General features: G+C 38.3%; 1 protein-coding gene across 1 annotated transcript in view; it reads left to right on the plus strand.

Moving 5' to 3' along the window:
• LOC137260630 (inactive phospholipase C-like protein 2) overlaps positions 1 to 24,587 on the plus strand; it is a 70,927-nt gene that overhangs the window by 18,297 nt on the left and 28,043 nt on the right. Inside the window, exons 5-7 of the mRNA XM_067798228.1 lie at positions 12,291 to 12,408; positions 19,156 to 19,241; positions 21,847 to 21,967. Of these exons, the coding sequence (XP_067654329.1) occupies positions 12,291 to 12,408; positions 19,156 to 19,241; positions 21,847 to 21,967 (325 nt within the window). The remainder of the gene's footprint in view (positions 1 to 12,290; positions 12,409 to 19,155; positions 19,242 to 21,846; positions 21,968 to 24,587) is intronic.

A 24,587-nucleotide genomic window follows, 5' to 3' on the forward strand; every position in this document is an offset into this window, starting at 1 on the left:
CTCCTTCCATGATATTGCTTGAATATTGCAACAAGTGGGATAAAACCATACTCACCCACTTTCTTTGACCACAGAACGTATATTTACAGAGACATTCATTTCAAAAGCAACCCATCTTTCCACTTGTCTGAAATTAGGCAGAGTCTCGTTGTAGTGATCAAAGCTTACAATGCCAGCATGATAATACTGTGCTTACTATAACATAGACGTAAACAATGCTAGTGCTATGATAGCCTTGTGGAAAGTGTCTGATTTAGTCTAACCAGATAAACCAAGCATCTTAATACAGACATCAATCTGCCCAAAGCAGCCCAAATATGAAAAAATGTCTCTGCAGAATCCTAAGAATGTATGTATAATTTTAACACTTAGCACACACCAAACTGTTAATCCAATGTTTTTTCAATGATCGTCAGCTTGAATTCAGGTTTCAGTAGTATGTCAAGTGAGCCCCCACTATCTACACAAGCCAGGCCTCCTGGGAGCCCTGTCAAGGATCAATATGTGATAATTTACTGGACCTCTTCTACAAAATAGGTGACAGCATCTTTTTATAAACTAGCATTCTGTGAGTTCCCAGTGCTACCCCCCTTTCATTCAGCATCCCCCTTGTATAGCATCCCCTCAGTCAATCCTAAACCCAGTTTGCTTTAGGGTTCAGCCTAAGAAAAGGTGAGATCAATAGAGAGTTTGTTGTCAGCCAAATCCAAACGACAAGGAAAATCATCAGGCCCTGCTGTATTTATTGTTTAATGAGACTGGAAATGGTGAAAACTGAAATAGACTTGCCTGCTTTCATATTCAGGTCCTTTGGTAATGCAGTGAGTTTCCATTGCGTGACAGTGCCAAATGGATGCAATTGGAGAGATTGGCATGAAGATTTAATGGACAAGTTGATGCATGCTTGACTAGATGAATGGACAAATGTATGGGTGGAATAAGTGTGAATAACCGAATAGATAAATGAATGGGTGAATGAATAACTAAACTCTGGCAAAGCAAGATTTCATTACCAAACGGACATGGGAAGATTTCTCTGTTAGATACACACTGTATTCATGAGCTGTATTGACTTTATGGTAGTTAAAACTTGATTAAGATGAATATTCACCCTTAGTTTTATAGACAGATGAACCCAGGAGTTCATATGCAAAATAGAACCCCATGTGAGCCTATTAGTATTGTAAAAAGTCAACTAAAACACGGATCAGGGGCTTTATTCTCAAAACGTTCATAGCCCTAAGAATTCTTAACTTTGGTCGTAGCCAATGTGTTAAGAATGGGCTTAAGAACTTCGAAGGGCTACCAACGTTTCGAGAATTGCTAGCCTGGCTGTCACAGTTGCAGCAATAAGGTACAATTACATGATGAAAGTTCCTACTTATTGTGATGGATGATCATTGGTATATGTTTTTGGTCCATGTGGGGATTCTGAGAGCGGTCGGTTTCACTATGTGACCCTGCTGGTGATGGTTTATCTTGGCTAGATTGCATAGATCCATGATGGTTTGGCTGGCTCAGATTTGAGTGTTTAAAGGTTGTTGTGTCATTTTGTCCTGATGACGCTTACATATTGTTGTTTTTTCACGCAAAGAATATGTATATCAAACTCTGCCTGTCTGTAACATCTATACTAGAAAACACAAAAGTGTTGGGCACAGTGCGCTACATTAGGTTTAGTTTTTCTATTTCTCTGCTTTTTCCCTTGGCTGTAATTTTTCAGTTTCTACAGTTCACATTGGCTTTCTCTGACATAGTTGTCTAACTCAGTTTCATTTTGACATCTCTTACTAAAAATCCTTTTAAAAAAACAAAACAAAACAAACAAACAGAAACACTGCCAGATGATCTTTTGTTGTGTAAGAAGTTTCTCCAGTTTTTATCGACTGTGCAGACATTTTCCCTTTAGGAAAGAGAGGAGACCTATCTGGCTATCTCCTGCCTCATAGCTCTGTGTATTCAGTTACATTTACATATTCAAGTGTAGGTTTTAAGGGGCTTCTATCATGGGATCAAGAGCTTTGCCTCCTAATGGCTTTGGGAAGATCCAGTTAACAACGCAGATGAATCATTACCAAATAAGATAACTGTTATCAGTAGTTATCAGAGACAGTTAAGCATTCACAATCAGGCAGGTAGAGCTTCTAAATACAAGACTGTCTCGACTGTGGAGACTTCCACCATAGAAAATGGACTAGTCTTGATAGAGGCATTGGAATAAATACTGGCCAGGATTTTCGTTAGTGGTAGCTATCGTTACAGATCATAGAGAAAGATAATCGTTGACTAAATAGCCATTGTTTGTCCATAACAGTAACTGTTAGCAATAATAAAAAAAATAAAAGCACATACACACAAAAAAAAACCAAACCAAAAACACTGCATGTGTTAACAAGAACCTGAATTTGTGTATTGTTTTAGTTAATCTAAACTTTATCCTATCACCAAAGTGTGTGAACGTCATTGAACGATATTATCAGTGACATTATTTTCATGTCGGTTATCATTCATGGTTTTTGCAGACAGTGATATTTCAAATTATCGATCTTATCAGTCCTAGTTTTGATAATGTTAAAGGTATCCTCTCTGTTGAATACAGTTCCAAACAAGGAATCATTTTGGTTCGCACAGTCAAAGTGAAGACAGTTAAGGAAAGATATCAGAATAGCAAAACATTTCAAGTCATTATATAGATGATGAGGTGTGTTGATCAGAAATGGAATTAGATTTGGCTCCTTTTAATACTGAAGTGTTTAAGATGTATCCGTAAATGTGCCAAACTGTCTGATTTTTGTGTTTTCATGAGGTGTCCTCTATATGTTCTATATCAAAGCATGCACCAATAGGAGTAGGTCCAAGGGCGCAGGTATGCTGAGTGAGTTTGCTTTTCGGCTGCTTTTGGCAAAAAAATGGCAGGGGCGCCAGAAATTACATTTTGTACCCATGTGGGGAATCGAACCAGGATCCTTAGCATGACAAGTGAAGGCTTTAACTACTAGGCTACCGCATGTATGCTGAAATGCTAGTACTAGAGATACAGATGCCACCTGTTGAATGTGTAAGGTTTGCCAGTACCTCTACATGCAGGTATCAACAGCAACTTTGAGGCTGTAGCTATTTCAAACACTAAACATATTGCTCTCCTATTGTCCGTAGCCTCTAATGAACTGATCCACATTATTTGGGTTTAGCTGTTTAAGGTTTGCTGTTGGGAAAATTGGTATTGTATGTTTGTTATACCAAGAAGTCAGTAAGCTGTGCATATTGGCACACTAATGATCGATGAGAACATTTTGTGTGGGGCAATGAACTAAATGACTAAATGGTCCAGAATATACTGAGAGGCAGCCTTGCAGGACTAGAAAAGGCATTATCTCTGTGGCAGGAATGGTTAAGGAACAACCATGAAGTATATGGCTTTGCTGCACTAGACAAGGTCAGGGAACAACTCTGTAAATCTTGGCTTGCCATTCAGAATTCTGTGGTTCAGGGCTATTTCATTGAAAGTTACGTGAGGGAGACTATTTGTGTTGTACGTATTGGTCTGTCTCTGTCTAATTTGGCATTAATTACATAGGGGCCCGAAGGTGCTGTAACTCTGGTCCCACTGAGGCTATGCAGATTATCAGTCAGTCCAGCTGAGTCACTGGATGTAGAATATGGATTTGCAAACCTGAACTTGTTAGACTACATCTTGTATGAACTAGGTGGGGTTGACAAAAACTTAATGTACACAGGTTTGGTGGACCAACACCTTTTGTTTTTTAGTTACATAGGTACGATGGCAGTGTTCATTGAAGGTGAGTCAAAGAAACATGACACTGGGCCCTGTAAGTTTCAGATGTCTGCCTGAAAATTCACAGGACCCACAGAATAAAAGTTCAACACACATTTCAGATTTAGCATTTCTTGTCACTGGCATTGAAATTATAAAGAAACATAAAATTTATAAACAGCAATCAAATGTCATATATCACATACAACAACATCAAAGTCATTGTGAAACAGACTGTCGGATACTGGGTTTGATGGAAGAGAATGTGATGGACCAGGGTATGATGTAACAGGGCAGAAGTAACCATGGTGATGGATGAGGGTGTGAAGGACCAGGATTAGATTGATCAGGGTGTGATGGACCAGGATTAAATTGATCAGGGTTGGATTGGATCGATCAGGGTGTGATGGACAGGGTTGAATCAACCAGGGTGTGATGGAACATGGTTTGATAAGATTCCTGATAAAGGATTAACATGCAGTAGTAGTAAATTTCTTTATACACATTGTATTGCATAAAGTAACACTACTTGTTACACAGACCGGTTCAAAACAGCTCTCTATTTTTGCATGATACAACGATAACAGTGTAACACATCAGACTTTTAACAACAGAAATAATCCAACAATGCCAGAAGTAACTAGTTGCTATAGAAGTGGCGGTTGACCTTTATCGATATTTGAATTGGCAGTGCAGACAGGAAGGACTTCAGTCGAGCATAGACGATGTCACAGTGAAGTGAGATTGTTGCTTATCTTGGACAGACCAGCTTGTCTGGCCTGTGTCACACATGAATGGCAGGGTCAGGAAGGATTGTGCAGCATCTTCAGTCAATAGAGCGTATTCATTAAAAGATGAATTGTAAAAATTGAGGGCTAAATTATTTTTGTTGATATGAAATAAGTTGTCAAATTTTCAATGGAAATATATGATGATGACAATAAGAGGATGGTGGCTAATGAGGCAACAACTGATGGATGAGTCACTCTTGATATTTATGAAGCAATGGGAACACGTTCATAGAAAAATTGATGTAGGATAGATTCCTTGAATTGCTAGGAGATGAATTCAGACCAGGATGCTGGACTTCTTGTGTTAGCATTGGGCTATTTCAGTTGGCCTCACACCACATCGTTATCACTATTAATGTAGATCCTTCTCAGTCTTAACGAAGTACTGTCTGATCAGCCATGTTGGACAACTGACCAGAATTGGAGGAACAAGCTGTCTGGACGAAGGACGTTGCCACTCCATCACTGAATAATGTCACTTCAATGAGAGGACGGCATCTTGGACATCTTGAAAATTGTGAATCTAAAGAGTTCAGTGATGCGATTATGCACTTAAATCAAGTTTATGATCGCGGGAATGTAGTGAGGTTAGGTCAGCGATTTGAATATTCTTGTCTGTTCAATGTGGATAATTTACAACTGCCCTATTTACAGTGACATTGATTTTCTCAAACGATGGGAATCCCATCAATCATTCTCAGCTGTGTAAGGAGGTAACACCGTAGAAAGAGATTTGATAAGAAGTTTCTTGAATTAAACTTTCTAATGTAAGAACCTGGATGTAATTTGTCCGCCTTAATTGTGACAGAGACTTATGTCTCTTCTTGTCTTCCTGTTAGGTTACATTAAAGGATGATGTAATCTGCCTGCTTCATCTTCTCCTTCAGGATCAACCTGAAATATAAAATACGCTTTTAGAGTAATTAACTTCTTTAATGTACTGTGCATGAAGTGTTTGAAGGTTGTTTAATAATTCCAGTCAAACTCCATAGGGACCTAATGCTCTTTTCATTTTCCATCTTTAATGGTACGATTAAATTTCTTCCACAGGGAAACAACAGCATTGGCTTATGTAGCTCTTGGCTGTATCCTAATCCTGTAGCATAGGTCAGTCTTGACCCAGAAATTTATAATACAAGTATGCTTATGTGAATAGTGATTGTGTCTTTGCTACATCAATAACAGGATTTGTTTGTCTGCTTACAATACATGGCTGGGATTTTTTTTTTTTTTGGAAGAGGACAGTTCGTGTACCAAGGCAATGAAGGTCCCCAGGACCATATTCTGTATCCTAGGGCTAGTAGATCTCCTGCACCCAGTGAGACCTCAGTGGGTATGCTGATGCACAGGAAGTGTATATGTTAAGAGAGACTGCAGTTGGCTTTTAAAGGTGGCCCCCTGTCCCATATTCTTGTTCAAAGAGCCTTTTGGGGATATTCCCAATGCTGTGCAGGTCCAAACTATCCATGGTTGGTTGACTGCAGTAGGGATCTGGGTGTAGAGCAGGTGCCATGTGTTCATCCATGCCAGAAGACACCACAGTGGGTATCCCATAGCAGAGTATGTCTACAGTTCCCTATGCTTATTATATGAGACTTCATTTGATGTCTAAGGGCAGATTGGTCCCCAGTGTCACTCGCTTAGAAGAAACTTGATCTTAAGCCTCCCTGAACAGATCAGATGGTGAAGTTCGGATGATTTAGAGTTCTCTTACCCAGATGACATCATCATATCGATCAGTAGACAGTCTTGTCCAGATTTGTCTGTATTTAACCTAGAATATAAAATGCAATGTAACACACAAAGCTGCAGTCACAAGATTTCAGTGACTGACTTCAGCAACCCCTGACATTGTCATTGCTCAAGCTGCCAGTCAGTGATGTGGGCCCAGATGCCTCAACAGGCCTCTGTGATAGAGCTGCAAACAGGTATTCATCCTTGCACTTAGTGAACTGAATTCATCATTCCATCTGCCAATATTTGTGTTAGAAAACATTCTGTTTTTGTGTATCTACTGACTCGCTGGATAATGGAAGATGTTCCTCTCTGCCAAGCTCATAGAACTGGTCAGGTCTTGTGCTTGTGGCAGTTATCAGCAACATTGTACTTTTTCTCATTGTTGTATATGAAATGTGGTATTGGTTCATTTCCTAGAGCTTCCTTGTTCTATGTAAAACAAGTATTGATATTTCTGATGATGGGAAGTCAGTACATACAAAAAGATTGACATCCAACAGCAAGTGCAGTACAAGGGCAGACATCAAAACTGCCTGGCTTTGTTGAAAAACAAACCTATCGCATAAGTGTCTCCCCTTATGTGTGGGGTCTTGGGTGGCTGAATCGTCTGAGGCGCAGCTGTTCACTGTACCCCTGGACAAGGGAGAAACTTGTGATTGCTGATGGTATTCCTGGTTAGCCCAAGTCATGTTTCTGTCAGAACCACCCCTTTTCTCATGGGTTTCAATAAAGTGGTAAACATCTGAGACGGTCACTTCAAGCTTTTCTCCCTCATTATACATCCTTTCCATGATGTGTCTAGAATACTGTTAAAATCAGCTTTACAACCAAACACTCTTCCTAGCAGTACTTGTAAGCAGCAGTCTCTGTGTATTTGTTGGCTGCAAAAGACAAGCTGTTCTTACTTGCATGTTGGTACCGTACATAAAACCTGTTTCTGATGTTGCCTCATTAAAGTTATGATTACATAATGCCATAAGGAAGTGTTTGAAGGTTCTTTTAAAAAATCCAGTCAGATTCTAAAGGGACCTAATACTCTTTTTTCATGCCAGGGGGAATATAGTCTGTCTGTTCAATATTTTTAGACCAATTTTGACAGATATAACAATCTGAACCTATGTTTGTGCCTTTTGCTATTTACAACGTTTTGGCATTTATATTTTTTTGTTTTTCCATGGAACATTTTGGTGTTAGTCTAAGGGTAGCGTGGGCTTCATTTCCGGAGCAGAACTCAAAAACCTTTGAATATTTTCTGCCAAACTTGGTAGATATATCAATCAGAAACTAAAGTCGTGCCTTTTGCTGTGTACAGGGTTTTGTGATTTACGACTTTCTTGGTTTCCATGGAAACGTTTTTGACTTAGTCTCAAAAATGAAAGGTGTGTTTCGTTTCGGGAGCAGAATTCAAAACTTCTCAGTATCTGTCAGTAGAACTTAGATATGTGTGGCAGACCCTAAAATGGTGCCTTTTGCTATTTATGGGTATTTGTGTTTTATTACTTCCTCAGCTTCCATGGAAACGTTTCGGACTTCGTCTAAAAACGGAGTTATGGGCTTCGTTTCCGGAGTAGAATTCAAAAACCTTTCAATATTTTTCTGTAAGACTTGTTAGACTCTAAAGTGTTACCTTTTGTGATTTATTATTTTCTCGGTTTCCATGGAAACGTTTCAGACTTAGTCTAAAAATGGAGTTATGGGCTTCATTTGGAGCACAACTCGAAAACTTTCAGCAAAACCTGGCAGATATGTGAGGCAGACCACAAAGTGGTGCCTTTTGCTATTTACAAAGTTGTGGCATTTCTATTTTTCCTGATTTCCATGGAAACAATTCGGACTTGGCTTCATTTCCAGAGCACAACTCGAAAACCATCTGATATCTTTCAACAGATTTTAGCAGATATATGAGACAGATCTTGAAGTGGTGCCTTTGGCTGTTTACAGATATATGGAATTTATATTTTTAATGATTTCCATGGAAACGCTTCAAACTTAGTCTAAAAAAGTATCAGGTAACCTTCAGATGATTTGTCCTGTCACTTATGTGGGGGATGGGGATATATGTCATCTTCTGATGACTCTTGTTTTCTGTTACCATATTTAATGGTTACTCATTACCATTGCTGAAATTTTGAAAAAGCGGCCATAAAACCTCATGACCAATCTTGGACATCATGATAAGTCAAGGTCAACTGCTGCAGAAGGAAACCCCATTGATAGTGTTCGTGGCATACTAGCACTCTTTGTATCATAGTTTCGTTATCAATTTCCTATAGCTATGAGAGATCTATTCCTCCTTCCTAAAGTGACTTCATGCACAACTCAGCTAAGGCACCACAATTTGCTATGAGTAACATCCCTTGGACTTGTCACTTATGTGGGGGATGGGGATATATGTCATCTTCTGATGACTCTTGTTTTCTGTTACCATATTTAATGGTTACTCATTACCATTGCTGAAATTTTGAAAAAGGGGCCATAAAACCTCATGACCAATCTTGGACATCATGATAAGTCAAGGTCAACTGCTGCAGAAGGAAACCCCATTGATAGTGTTCGTGGCATACTAGCACTCTTTGTATCATAGTTTCGTTATCGATTTCCTATAGCTATGAGAGATCTATTCCTCCTTCCTAAAGTGACTTCATGGACAACTCAGCTAAGGCACCACAATTTGCTGTAAGTAACATCCCTTGGACTTCTTGAATGGTTGGTCCATCTGCTCCATGCCTTGTTTTTCGTCTTCAATAAGGAGGTAAATGTGAACTGAGACATCCATCTGTTTACTTCCCGTAGTGATCTAACAGTGATACGGCAGGATTATCCTTCAAATCAGTTTACGGTACAGATTTTCCGTCCTTAGTGATACAGCCTTTAGCTCATTGTCGGTTTCAGAACCAGATTGACAGTATTCATGACCATTGGTTTGTCAGCTCAATACATATGCTCACAAGCATCAACAATGTGGGTAATGTCATACATATGCTTCATTTTGATTCGTCCAGGTTACGAGAAGTCAATGATGTAACAGAAATATTGTTCAGAATGTCAGGAAATGATTCTTTACCATCTTTCCAACTGAATAACTTCCTGAACATAGTCCAGTTATTGATAGCCCCCGGTGAAGATTCTGAGATAGAATCTGTGGTAGTGATGAAAACAATACATCACATTATTCATGCTGAGACATGGTTGAGTATACAATTAGAGCACCCATACTGTATCCGTCATTGCTCACATTCTGAATCATGGTTTGTATGGTCCAAAACATTATCCAGTAAGTAGTTGGAAAAGTGCTGAGTGCAGCCTTGAACAAGAAAACAATCTGTCTGGTCCGTATCTGCCTTATTCTGCGATGGATCCCAATTGTGTGAAGAGGTCTGGAGTGTAGGGGACTACTTGAGAAGCGTATCACACACCCACAGGCTATGCTGACCAGGGGTTCATCAGTGACTGTCTGGACAGAATTGGTCATGAATGTATTGCCCAGGACACTTGCTTCTGCATTGTGCAGCAGTCAGATGGAGGTATATACCCCACAGATCATTGTGGCATCCCAGACATCACTGTATCAATCTGACTGACTAATGTAATGCATATACTCTTGCTATTTTGGGACATGTAAGGCAAAGTGGCAATCAGTGTTCAGTCTGTGGGTAGGGCTGTGTGGTACATGTGCAGACCATGATGGAATTTGTGTTTCGATCTTTCTTTGGCATGGCAATGATGCTTGCATATATATTAGGAATGACATACCATTGCAAATGAACAATATATCACTGACAGGTTTCATTGTTTTTGAAGATTACTGGCTACTCTACTGAGAATATTTTGTAGGGCCATGGTGACTTGATGACCAGACTCGCATGGTAAATTAGGCAGAATATTCTTATTTCAATCAGACTGTAATTTGAACATCATTGCAATCCTTGAAATACTGACATCAGCCCAAACATTATAATCATTTCAGGCTGTAAATATCCACACTGGCTTCGTGCTTAGTGTTGGGATGTCTGTATGTTAATACGGTCTTACAGTTCTCTTTATTTCAGACTATGAATATTAACACTGATCTTTAAGAAAACTCTGATGATCCTGGTTGACCGGTCGGATGTTGTATTTGAGATTACAAGGGCCTGTCTCAAGTGCCATCATAGTGGGGTTCAGTCTCACTTGGAAAGGACACTAGCAGGCTGACATTTACTAGTAGGCTGAAATGTGGAAATAGACCGATCTGGCATGTGTCTTTGGCTGCGATATCTTTCTGTTTTTGATACCTGAGTTAGTATTTCTTTAGTGTATTCTAAGACTTCATTTCCTGTCATCTTAAATGCCATCTGTTACTCTGATATCCCAAATGGCATATGTTACTCTGAAATCCCAAATGGCGTCTGAAATCCAAAATGTTTGTTTATCCGAAATCTAAAATGTTGTATGTTGTTTGCTGATTGATATGGCACATACCACTCAACATTTGCTAAGGATCAAAACAGTGATGTTTAGTGAAAGCTGTTTACTTTATACATGCTGGGTTTTAGTTAATTTGATCCTATGGGTGTCTGTTATGCAACAGCCTTTCCCATGCCACAGCAGTATGTGAGTTCATATCAATTATCACTCTTTAAAGCTGTCTTGCATACTCAGTGAACGTGACTTTATCTTTCAAAAACAAAACCCACGAAAGTTTCATTGGCTACAGAGCTTTATTTAGAGATTGGCCTCAATCATTTATCAATATTCCATGACTTTTGCATGGATTTCAACAACATACAGCAACTATTGTTTTGCGAAACACCCTCCACTCTGAGGCTGATAATGGGCTACAAATAAGCAGCTGATGTCAGTAAAATTTGCATGAAAGCATTTGCTATTCATGCTGTTGTTCTTTTAACTTATGTAAAGTTTTTGTACCTAGTGACTTCTGACTTTTGAAATAATGAATAACTGGCAGACACTTTAACCCTAAGTTTTACAATTCTGCATTTAGGAATCTTAAAATGAATCCAATTTAGAAAAGGAAATGATGACTGGCATCCTATATGCTTCTGTTTTAGAATCATACACAGATCCTGGCACTATATGTATACATTGTGAACAGATGGATAGTTACGTTGCCAGAAGGTTGCTTTCTTTGTACTGCGAGTTAGTATGATTAGTCTCATTTGAGATGAATGATGGTGGTGTGGTCTTAATTTCCCGGCATCAGTCTCAGTCTCTGGTCACTGACCTTAATGAGGCTAATGAGGTGACATTGGATATGTCGGTGTCCATGTGTATGTTCTCATTGGTAACGTGAAAGATGTTTTCTTGTATTACAATGGTACCGAGATTCTGCAGAATCTATTAATTGGCAGTATCTCAGTGACACTGCCTTGATGTGTGGTGTCATGTACAGGTTAATCTGAACATTTCTTCTTCCAACTGGGAGGCCAGGGTGCAAGTTATAGCAGTTACCCATCAGGCTTATTTAGTCCAGGCTGTGCGTGATGTGCATGTATATTTCAACTTTCTGTAAGCCATCTTATACACTAATCAACTAAAAACACTGTATCTTGTATCACATTAGGCATATCATGATTCATCAGTACAATAATTATGTACCAAAGTGACATGATGCATAACACATACCTTCTTGTGTCAGTCATGTTTTATCCTATATATTGTATCTCCCTTGAACTAATTCATTCGTATTAAACTTAATTATGGATGCATATAGCTGTGGTGTGAACATTTGCTGCTGTGTTTAATCATGCAAACTACTTTCCTTGCTGCTCCTGTTTCATCTCAAAAGTATGACTGATTGAAAAGCGACATTTTAAGATATTTTAAAGAAAGATGATGCCAGACAGAAAGGGACATAAAACAATATTCTTTCATGATAGGAACGAGTGTGTGTAACAAGGCATTTTAAGGTATTAGGGATAAGTTTGTATCTCTGCAGTCTTTGTTAATGTCTCTTATTTATTTATTTTATTTTTTTTGTCTTTCAGGTTTCACGGAATACCTCCTGTCTGACGAATGTGATATTTTTGACCCAATGCATAAAAAAGTCTGCCACGACATGACACAGCCTCTAAGTCATTATTTCATTGCCAGTTCGCATAACACGTGAGTATTTTGGGCCAAAACGACTTAATGTTCTGTGTATATTGCTTGGTCTGAATTAATTTTCACTATAACATGTCTGTGTAAATGACAGTAAGCTGGTCACTATGTTCTGACTGACTTAGCCCACCGTGACCACCATAGTGACCCTTGTCAAATCAAACCTGCTGCAGCTGGTGGCCTTGTCATGCAGGGAAAACATAAATGCCTGAAACAGTGTCATCAACATTTGTCAGCAGTTAATCAAGTCTGGACCCGACTTTCCACTGATGGAAATCGTATACACCAGAAACACTGTCACAAACAGTGGTTGTTAGTGGACTAACACCACACTGAACAATATTACATTATTGACTGCTGTAAATAATCATATTTGGACCAGATTATCCAGTGATGGAAATCATATACACCAGAAACACTGTCATGAACAATGGTTGTTGGTGGATTAACACCACACTGAACAATATTACATTATTGACTGCTGCAAATAATCAGATTTGGACCAGACTATCCAGTGATGGAAATCATATACACCAGAAACACTGTCATGAACAATGGTTGTTGGTGGATTAACACCACACTGAACGATATTACGTTATTGACTGCTGTAAATAATCAGATTTGGACCAGATTATCCAGTGATGGAAATCATATACACCAGAAACACTCATCAGTAGTGGTTGTTGGTGGATTAATGTTACACTTAAACATCTGTCATATTGACTGCAGTTGCAAACAACACTATTACAAATTTGTAAATGCAGTTTTAACCAGATAGTCAGGCCAAGTCTGGACCAGACTGTCCAGTGATTGCATCTTGCACACATATATCAACAACAGTTATTTTTGTGTGCAGATAATCAAGTCCCGACAATCCAGTGATGGTTACAGGCTCTTTATCTGGTCAATAGGACTGACCAGTGATCTTTCACACATTCTGACCTGCATAGTTAAGATCCTATTTGAAATGCCATGGGAATACACTGAGGCTCTATTATTACTGAATGTGCATGTGGGCAACAGGTTGCATGCATGTCTGCCACAAAATAATGGGTGACTTGTTACATATTGATTAAGGTTTCTGTGTCACTTCTAATCAGTGCAGGGACATGTATTAATGCCACAAATGACAACCGTACCCTGCTTCTCATGGCAGATGTAGAAGATGCTGCATTGATTGCAAGATTCGATCAGAATAGGTTTGACATATCAAAATTAGGAATGGATGCATAAAAATTTCCACTACAAGTCACATGTGGTGTACAAGCCATCATTACAGTTCGTTATGGTGTTGTAGAGATAAAGTGTTGTTCATTATGTTCAGTAATGTAAGGGTTGACATTTTTCAGCAGGGAGTTGCTGTAGCTGGTAAAGTAGTAACCCCAAGTGATCCCTGGCCTTGTCATGCACCTCAGTTGTCATGGCTAGAACCTCCATTGCCATGGTTAGGACTTCAGTTACGTCTGTACAGTCACGTCTGAAACCCCTTGCTGTCATATCTTGCACTTTATTGTCATGTCTTGGAACCCTCATTATCATGTCTGTGACTGGTCAACTCATTGTGAACATCGCTGTCAACATCCTTCAGCGTGGAACTAAATATATGAACCATATGACAAACACCTATTTGCAACAAGGCACTGTTTCATGAGCATGTTAAATACTCTCATAATTCATCCCCTGGTAAATATTCTATATCTTTGAAAGGATTAGGAAATAGCTAGAGATAAAATGTTGTGAAATAATTAGTGTTCCGAAACAGGCCAATGTTACACTCCTCTTCAACATTGTGTTTGTGCTGGAGGATGCTGTGCTTCGAGGGTGAGTCTAGTGAGGACCAAGTTTGCCCAGGATAATGGAATCAGCAGGCTCCTCTATATATTCTATGTTGGGTAAATTCAATCAGACTGCTTGATATTGACTGGTGACTGAAAGGACACCATTGTGTCAAGAAGAATCAATTTTAAAATGTCAACGGTGTTTGGAGATGAAAGGCTTGTCAAATCTGATCTAATTTATCTCTTAGGAGGAATAGAGGTGTGAGATTGTGTCCTCTTGACCTGTCTTTATCAAGAAGCCTTCATAATTCCATCAATTATCAAGACTTAGCACAGCTGAAGTATTGAATAGATCAGTCAGTCGTCATATGGTTAGGTTGTGCAGTCATTTAGGAAAATAGTTTGTTGTCAGCAGAGCCTTGCAGGATCTGTTTGCTATGAGTCTGTATGACAGAGTTTTGTCCAGTTATGATCTATTCCCAACCCTTTTTGTTTGAGACTCATCATTTTCAGTCTAAAACAAGGACTGCTAGACATGAATTTGAAGTCAGTATACAGTGATGGCATGTTTTGTCAGTGACCTAGTACTATGAAACCATTGTTAGTCCAGGCTTGAAAAATTAGATTCATACACCCATACATTCAGGCATGAAGCTGTAAAGTGCAATGCTCTTAAAAGCTAAGCCTAACCATATCTCTCTTGATACACTTAGGCTTTCCTGACACAATAGGTCATCTCATTTTGCACTATTGTTCAAAGTGGCACTCATGCTAATTCACACACTACTGTCCAAATAGGACAACAGGATATGAAATCCAGCACATTTACCTGTGTAGCTGTGAAAGCAACTGAAGAAGGAAACACTTACAAATGAGGAAGGAAGGTGTGATATCCAAGTGTACACCTTGCTTTTCATTACATGTATGCCCCTCCCTACCAGAAAAGTGTTGACAGGACTTTCATCAGTGTTTGTACAAGTATAAGGAGTGTAGTAACACATTCATGCTCCTCCTCCACAAGGGGCTGCAGGTATTGACTTCCTATCCTATGCATGTCAGGAATAGTGCTGTGCTGCACCCATCGGATGCTGTCTCAATATTTGATGCATTTTCCTTCAGAAACCCTTTTATACTTGAGGTGGAGTGTACTTTAGCCATTCAAACTTTAGTTCAGTCCTTTTGATTGTAATGTGGTGGGATCTATGTCATCTGTTGCACAGATAACATACATGGTTTAATGGAGAGAAATAATTGTATCTCCTTGTTCAAAGTTTGATTCAGTTCCGTGGATGTTAATAGGTTAAACCTTTGTTGTCTCTTGTACATATCAGCCTACATTATTTTGTGGACCTGGCCAGGCCAGATTTAGTTGATGCAGTTTTTCAGAGGCAACTTGAGGACATTGTTTCTACAAACAACAGTCTCTCATACCTGATGCCTTCCTAAAGAACATGCTGAAAGCCAACATATTGTAACATGGTGATTTTGCAGTTGCTTTCTGATCCATGCTTCAGAGACACTGAACACTACAAAGATGCGTGTAGAATGAGTACCATTTTTATGGATATACAACTGCTTTATTTTGTATAGGCGACGTTTCGACATAGATTCTAATGTCATTATCAAGCACGTGATGATAATATACATAAGGGATTGCAGCCAGATGGAAGTGATGTACATACGTGTTTACATAGCTGATGAAGTACTGTTGGGAAGTAAGTAGTGACACTTGCTCGACTACAACATTATGTCAAAACGTCGCCTGTACAGAATAAAGAAGTTGTATATCCATAAAAATAGTGCTCATCCTTCATCTACCCAACTTCTAGAATGCCAATCGAAGAAAGATGCATGTGTCAGGAGAAATAGAACCTCTAAAGCTTATGTTTGTAAACTAGGAAGAGATTTAACTCTGTGTGTGTAATTTGCTACACTTAAAACCTAAGTACGCGTCAGTAATGTTTTTTAAATAGCATTTAGATATTCTTTTCCCTTGCTGTTTCTTCAAGTTTGTTGAAGAAGACTCTCTGAGCCTCTCTCTCTGCGTGTATCGACTGGAGGTAATGGACCACGAAAAAATGGAATTGATTTGTGCAATTGCCTTGGGCATTGCGCAAACACTGGTAACAAATCTACCAATCTCATTGCTAATTCATTGAAGCACAATTTCAAGTAATGAAGCATTTGTCACAGGAAACTGTTCTAGCAGTTTGAAAGCAACATTGCAAACTGACACATTTCTCAATGTCTTCTACAGCAACTTGTTTAAGTGTTCGTTAAGCATAGAAAGCATATCTGTATTTCCTATGAAGTATTTTAGAACTTGTATTTTGCTATTAGTTCAAGATTTCTTTGTTTTTCTATACCAAAAAGCATACTGGGCACATCATCAGTGCTGTTGCCAATCTAATGAACCATCATCCTGAATTCACTACAGCGTTATTACACTCACTCATTCTGCTTCTTGTTTTGTTTGATGTGATGTCGTTTGAGATTAAGTTTTGTTTTAAGACAGGAAACATTTACTCTAAAGTTTTAAAATGTAGGAAGTTTAGTATTTTTGAGCAGCGTGACATATGCATCTGTCTTCTAATTTGTGTCATCTACAGTGCTGCAATTTGTTGTAACCTAAGTTGTCATCGTATAATCATCCTTTATCTGTTAGCATGACATCGGTTTCACCGAAGTGATAAATGTCACTCAACTCCCACACAAGATGACTTGCTGTGATATAAGTGAAAAACTGTTCAAAGCTGTGAAAAAACATCTCTCCAGCTCCATAGGCAGTTGTATGGATTAATAAGAGACTTTATTAAATTACAGGATTGACACTCTGTTTGATTATAAGATGTTGGAGATCTTATAGTGAAGGTAGTTTTTTTACTCAGTAATCATCTGGAGTTGTTTTGCTGCTTGTGTGTCCTTGTGTGCATGAATTACTTGTATGGAACGGTTAAGAAACAGCTTTGAACATGTCCTGACCTATGAGCTCACTTCACAGAAGCACAGATGTAAAATTTCTGGAAGATGTCAGTCTTGCAGGACATTCAGCTATGGCATTTGATTTCGAATCACCTGCTGTGTCAGTGATCATCATTACAGCCATTTTCTTAAAGAGAAGATTTTCAGTTTTGTCCCCAGTAGGCCAAAGTACTCTGTGTGCATTGTGCAAAACACCACAATAAAACCACCATTTTCAGTCTTGTGCAAATGTTCATTAAACAGAATGGGTCAATTGTGGTCAATCATTTCTGAATGGGTCAGTTGTCAGAGAGTTGTGTCCCTTCCATTGAGAAGTTTTTGTGAAGTTATGTGTTATTGTTGCTTTTGGAGTAGTTGCCACAAAAAAGGATACCTCTTCATCTCTGTTGGATACAGATAGCCCTAATAAAGTTATATTTGTCATAACTGAGACAAGGAATTTTTTTTATCTCTTCCCCCCCACCCCACCCAACATTGTTTACAGGGGTGCATTAAAATGCACCCTGTCCATGCACATTTATCTTTTCCGGAGCAGAACTCTAAAACCGTTCAGAATTTTTTCATTAAACTTGACACATACAATGGTCTAGTGGTGTACTGGTGCCTTTTGATAGTTTTGGAATTCTGAACAAAATATTTTTGGCATTTCCATGGCAACAGGTGTGATGCAGACTGCAATTGGAGGCAATGTGGGTATATATTGATGACTGTGTTTTCTTCTTGTTTTTGTTTTATTATTAGAAAAAGCACGAGTTATATGAAGAGCTGAACTTTGTAGCACTGTCCATGGCTAGGCCATGGTCAAGCACCAAAAACAATGTAATCAACAAACTAAATCTACTTTTGCTTTGTTTGGAGAATTATCATATGGCTAGTTTAGATTAAGTGTTAATGCTTTGAAGAATGTGTCATCACAAACTCATTCACAAAACTTTCACAGCATATTTTCTCCTTTCCACTAAATTGAGTCTGTTTCTGAAGATATGCAGGACAGGGTATTCTTTTGCATGAAATCGATATTCATGGTGCCTATCACTGGACTGTCTGGTCTAGACTGTTTCTGACAACTGTCATTTTGCTAAAATATTGCTTTTTTGAAGCCTTAAAACATAACAAAAAAAACTGTTACAGGGTAAACAAACTATTTAGCTACTGATATCTGCAACATGGCTGATGTGATAGTATGTTGAATTATTGTCCATAGGGTGAAACATAGCCAGTGTCGTATATGTCAAGTGTGCACATATCACTTATATCTAGCAACCATTATTTCTGTATTTCGTCACACTTGCTAATCTCAAATATACATACATAACAGAATTCAAACTATGAAGTGATATGAGATATTTGCTTGTGCAATCGACTCTATTTAAGCAACAACTCTCTTGCCAATATCTATCGGTACTAAGGCTTGAAAATGTGTCCAGGCTTTAGAGGTCAGCCTTTTATTTCAGGCAGCAGCATTTTGTGGTCGTGTATTCACAAAGCTGTCTAAAAACAAACTTGTAAAGTTTTTGTTGCTTCTAAAATTGTAGCCAAGTGTATTCCACCACAAAGTAGCTTGATGTCTTTCAGCTAACCTTCATGTTGGAAGTATAAGATACTGTTATGACAACTTGAAGGTGGGTTAATGGTAAGATTTGTTGAAAGGTGCTTACATTGTCAAAGCTAAGCTGGCTGGTCCTTACTGACTGCCAGACAGCTAATAATTTGCATACCCCTTATAGTCTGTGGATAATTCAGACATATAGCGTTAGGTTACAAACACTTCTCAAACCTATCAAAGCCACACAGTGGTTCAATCTCCTTTATTTCAACTGCCTATTTGTGGCAGACTTTTTCAGCTTGAAGAGGACTTGCAACAAACCAGACATGTAGAATATGCAGATGGCCACTGTTGAATTAGAACTTTTTTGCCAGGACGAAAGCAGAATGTAAAGCGTAATGAATTAGTAGCTTGATACTGATGCTTTTCTACATGTTGTTGCAGGTATCTATTAGAAGATCAGCTGAAGGGACCCTCAAGCGTGGAGGGATATATCCGAGCTTTGGAGAAAGGCTGTCGATGTATTGAACGTAAGTACATTAACAAGATAGATGGGGAAAAAAGGGTGAAATCCAGATGTCCTCTTTCTAGACTGGCGTGATGCTTGTAGAAACTGAGTGAGTGTTGGGTTTGTTTTTTTCTTATATGTCGCTTATAGCAATATTCCACGACAGGGGACACTGGAAATGGGCTTCACACATTTTAACCATTTGTGAAATCGAATCTGGGTCTTCGGTGTGATGAGCGAACACTTTAACCTCCTGCTACCCCCTCTTGAAGAAGCTGAAACATGACAGTCATAGGATACCAGCGTGACCTCTGGACCCTGTACCAGAAACCTATCTGTGCACTAAGATGATCATAATGCGCTTACTTTATCAGAGGTTTACCATAATTGTATCACAACAATCACTTTGAAGGAAGAGGCCTCATGATTGTGAAACACTGACCCCAGTTGTTTTGTTGGGGTTTTTTTTGAGAGATGCTCAGGCTGTCAAACCCTGGTTTTCCCAGTCCAGACTTAATTATTCACAGATTGGTACATTGTAGCAGGTGTCTGCATGTATCCCTGTTACAGTGCATTACAGTCCAAGAGGATTTCGTGTAGAAAGTTCCCAACATGCTTGGTTTGTAATGTCAGTGTATGTTTGTGCAATTAACGCCACAGTATTTCGGTTATATCATGGCATGTGGGCTGAATGTGGGAGGAATGCCCACAGTGATGCAGATCTTATAGATACGTTTGTCACTTTGGTTAGAGGAAATCAATGTGAATAGTGATTGGAAAATATGGTCATGTTTTCACACATCTTATAAGCGTAACTTTGAACAGCAAATCTATGTCTTTCATGATTGGATGACCCATGTCTCTAGTGCGGTCTGTTCTGGCACGGTATCTTGATAGTGTTTGAAGTTTGCCGACAACAGACATAGTGTAAAACAACATTGTACAAGCAGATCATTTGATTTTTGTGCAACAGCGTCTCACCTGTACTGATACAAATATGTTGTGACTGAGCTGATCCAGTGTTTGTGCAGGTCTGTTATGTTTTCATAGGCCAGGTTTTATAGGGAAGGCCCTTGGGAAATAGCCCAAGGAATATTGTGTCATGAAGCCATGAAGTGGTGTCACTGGGGTCAGTGAGCCAAGTCAGTTTATCAACCAAAATATTACATGATTGTGCACGTTAATTTGTGACATTGTCAACTGTTGCAACATGACAAAACTATGTCAAAGAATACCTCTTTATACATCTAGATAAAGATAATGCCATCTGGATATTGTGTTTCCATATAGATATTTGTTTTCATGTACCTATATTTGTAATACATATTACTTTTGTCTCGTAGTGTATTCTTTGAGGCCTGTGAGGTTAATGTTGAGCATCTTGCACTGTTCATTACCAATAAGGCTATGTACACAGGGTGAATGATCTTTCTCCAGCTGCTACTGTGTGTAGAAGCTTCGTCTACAATGTACTGACAAGCTAGCCACAGATAGCAGTGGGACACACAGCATCTATTTTCAGAACAAGAGAGGAAAATGTACTGCATTGTCCAATGCTGAAGAATCACTGTTCAGATTAAATTCAAAGGATGTAAATATCAGCTGTCTGAAAACTGCAGTTCTTAACACGGAAGTTCCCATGTGTGTATCACTGGTATTTGGCATTATCCATTCTGGTCTTTGTGTCATTGTCTAGTGATGTTTACTTAGGAAAGACTGGAGACATTTCATATGTCTTGGCTAGGGAGGGTGTTGTGTCAGGATCGATTAAATTAGAGAGGTGTGTTGTAAAGATGTAGAGCAATGACCATATATTGGGTTTAGGGGGGGAGGGAATCAGTTTTTACCTTCTTGCCATGGTGCAAAGTTTTCAGGGTAATATTATGTTTATATTGACAGTATGCATTAGCGATGAATTGAGATATATATAGTCAGGACTGGAAACAGTGTCTTTTATGTAAAAATTGTTTGCATGTAGAACATTCCCCAGTTTAGATTTTGATATTTTTCTTAAAGTGCTTTTTGCATTTTATATCTTTCTGAAAAAGAGAAGAATAAAATGGTTGAAAAACAATTTAGTCAAAAACATTTTTCTGCTTTGATTTTTGGGAGAGTTGTTACATGACAGAAACATTGTTTTTATTATATTGCACCAGTTTTTGACCATATTGTAAATTGTCTTTGAATGTATTTACATGACATTGTTTCCGGTTTAAGCTTGATATAAGTTGCATCATAATTAAGGTCTTTGGTGGTAGTAGATGTTTTTTACAGTCAGCTGTAAAGTACTAACTTGACAAACATTTCTGTCTGTGTGTCTGTGTGTGTGCACAACCATGAGTGTATGCTCTACAAAGTGGCCAGAGTGATACAACAATAGTACAATAGTAAGCTAATGTTAAGCAATGGTCTTCTTACCACTATGACCAGTTGGTGTCAACATCACCACCTGCACCTAAGAGTTCTTCCGCATTGTTGATGTGGGACAGTGGAGTAGTAAGATGGTGAAGTTTTGCTCATCACACCAAAGACCTGGGTTTGATTCAACACATGGGTACAATGTGGAAATTTAAGTGGCGTAATAATTAAACTCACTCTATCACATGTTGTACTGATGTTGTTTCCAGTTGATTGCTGGGATGGTCCAAACGATGAACCTGTCATCTACCATGGACACACTCTCACTTCCAAGATCTCCTTCAAGGCCGTCATAGAGGCAATACGAGACTACGCATTTGTTAAGTCTGAGTGAGTACTATATTAATGCCCATTTCACTGCACAAACTCAGTGACTTGTGAAACCTTGTAACATCACCGAAGACATGATGGTCCAAAATATCAGTGTTCCCATTCTCTGGTAATTACCAGGTTTTTACCGATAAAAATTGTGATGATCCGTATTTTCATTTGCTGTCTGTAGCTGCTGGTACATTTTGCCTTTCAAAGGTATATTTAATAAAATTGCAGTTAAAAACGTCTTGGCACATCTAAATATAGACTCTAGTACACTGCACATATGCAGATCAAGCCATGCCATGTAATTACCTGATACAGATATTCGCACACTGCCATGCCCTGTTAACTCTTTGTACCCGTAGCACGTGGTAATCATTGGGTGCATAGGGAAAAAAAATGGCTTCCAGTAGTAAAAAATAACAGCATACACTGACAGGGTTCTTTTTGGGGACAAATAAGCAAATATAAGTGAAACATCTAATCCAGTGGTTAAGGATACAGAAAATATGGCGATGTGCTTCCATTTGTGACATGTCTTAATATCCCTGTTCTTTTATATTTTGTCATATTAATGTAATCAGAAAATTATGATTAAAAAGATGCCTTAAATAATATGTATGGTGGCCCATTTTACAATATCGGTGGCTTTCCACTCACTAACATAACACAATAATGGAAAATACCTCCATTTTTTAAGCTTCTTATGAATAACATGTAAGGCGATAGCAGGTATCGTTCAGAAGCTCTGAACATCAACAATATTACTGTACCCTTGCTGAGTATAATTTGACAATTGTAAGAAGCATTTTTTTTATATAAGAATTGGTTTCTAATGAAACTTTTTCGACACAGTCTGCTATAGGAATTTTGATTGGCCAAAAGTAATGGATACTGTCCTCGTAAATGAAAACTTTCAGATTTAGACAAAAGTTTGGGGTGAGATAATGTTATTGTGAACACATTAAGCAAGAAATCACTATCTATTTGTAAATTATTGGACTTATTGGAAGTATTGTGCTATCTTATGACCTGTCACAAATATGCTACATGCATGTTTTTGCATTAAACATCTTGTCTGATAAAGATTGATGTGACAAAAGGCAACATGTCATTTGTCAGTGACTTGACTTACATTACATGATCACACAAAAGTGTGGACATAGTAATTTATATGTACGTTTGACAACTTTTATGAATACTGTTAATGTTATGCATCAGTTTATTCAATTAATTTAATGACATTCTGAACACATTTATTGAATGTAGCTGGACTGCTTGAAATTGTATTTTGATTGTCTCAGCATGGCACCAAATCGAATCAATAATTGTAATGTAGATCCCATGAACATATTCTTGAAAAACAAGCAACACGCAGCACACTTTGCAGCACATTTATTGACAGTATTTCGTCATGAATACTGATTACTTTGTCCGTGTCTAAAAACTAATCCCTCTATAATTTTCGGACTAAGTCGTATAAGCCGCTGGTAAATTTCAAAACCACCAGGAACACTGAATATGTTATGTTGATGAAACCAGATCCTGATAGCTATAGCGCCTCATATTCTGTAGTAACAGTCATTTACTTAGGTATAAACCTGTGTTTTGAAATTCGAGTAAACCTGTTACCTCAGACTCAGTACCTCTTTATTATAACCTGGAACTAAGCTCTTTAGCTTTTTTCATGTATTTTACAATAATTACATCTGAATATATGCAAACAGAATATCAAGCTTTCACCCTCTTGGCCTTCACCACCCTCTCTCTCTATTTGGGTTCATTATGCAACTTCACACTTGTTTTATTCTTTTTGTGTTCATCAGTCATTCATTTAATTTCTACCCATGGAAATCTAGATTACAGTTCTTTTTCAGCCACTCAATTTTGAAAGGTGACTAACGTGATTGGTTGACTTGGCATGCAGACTTGGTTGATGCATGTCATCATATCAACATCGAATAATGCTCGATGCAAATCACTGGACTGACTGACCCAGAACTGTTTATTTACAAAACATCACTTGAGTGTAGCTAGAATACCAGTGCCACATTGATTAACAATGGCAACAAACATTTCAAGTTGCCATTGACAATTATATATTCCTATTACCATTAGGGTACTCTCAGAACTCTGCGCACTAGTCAACAAATATCTACAGTATACATCATATTCAAAAGAAAATATGACACATCTACATTTCACGAGTATGTTAAAGGTTACCATGACATTTTACTTCAATGTGAGTTACCTGAAGAATCGGTTAATGTAAAGTTTCATGACTGAAGAGGAAAGGAAAGCAATCCTCGGTCACAGACTTGACAGTGTTTTCCAAAAAGCTGAACAATGACCATAACTTTAGAGTAACTTTAATTGTATATTTAGAAAAAGTATCTAACAAATTTAATGACAGTGCATCAGTGTATTTCAGGAATTTGTAACCATATGTAACACTTTTTCTGTCTTGTGACATTGACCGTTGATCTTTCCATGATTTATGTAGAATCTAACAGAGCTATGTGGAAGATTTGTGCATAATGTCAGTAGCCTTGGGGTTGTTAGATTCATGAAAACATTTCACAGTTGGGGAAAAGAAAGAACAGTGCTTTCATTACAACTGTTAGATGTCATGACT

The sequence above is a fragment of the Haliotis asinina genome, chromosome 14 (assembly GCF_037392515.1).
Source record: "Haliotis asinina isolate JCU_RB_2024 chromosome 14, JCU_Hal_asi_v2, whole genome shotgun sequence".
NCBI lineage: Eukaryota > Metazoa > Mollusca > Gastropoda > Lepetellida > Haliotidae > Haliotis > Haliotis asinina.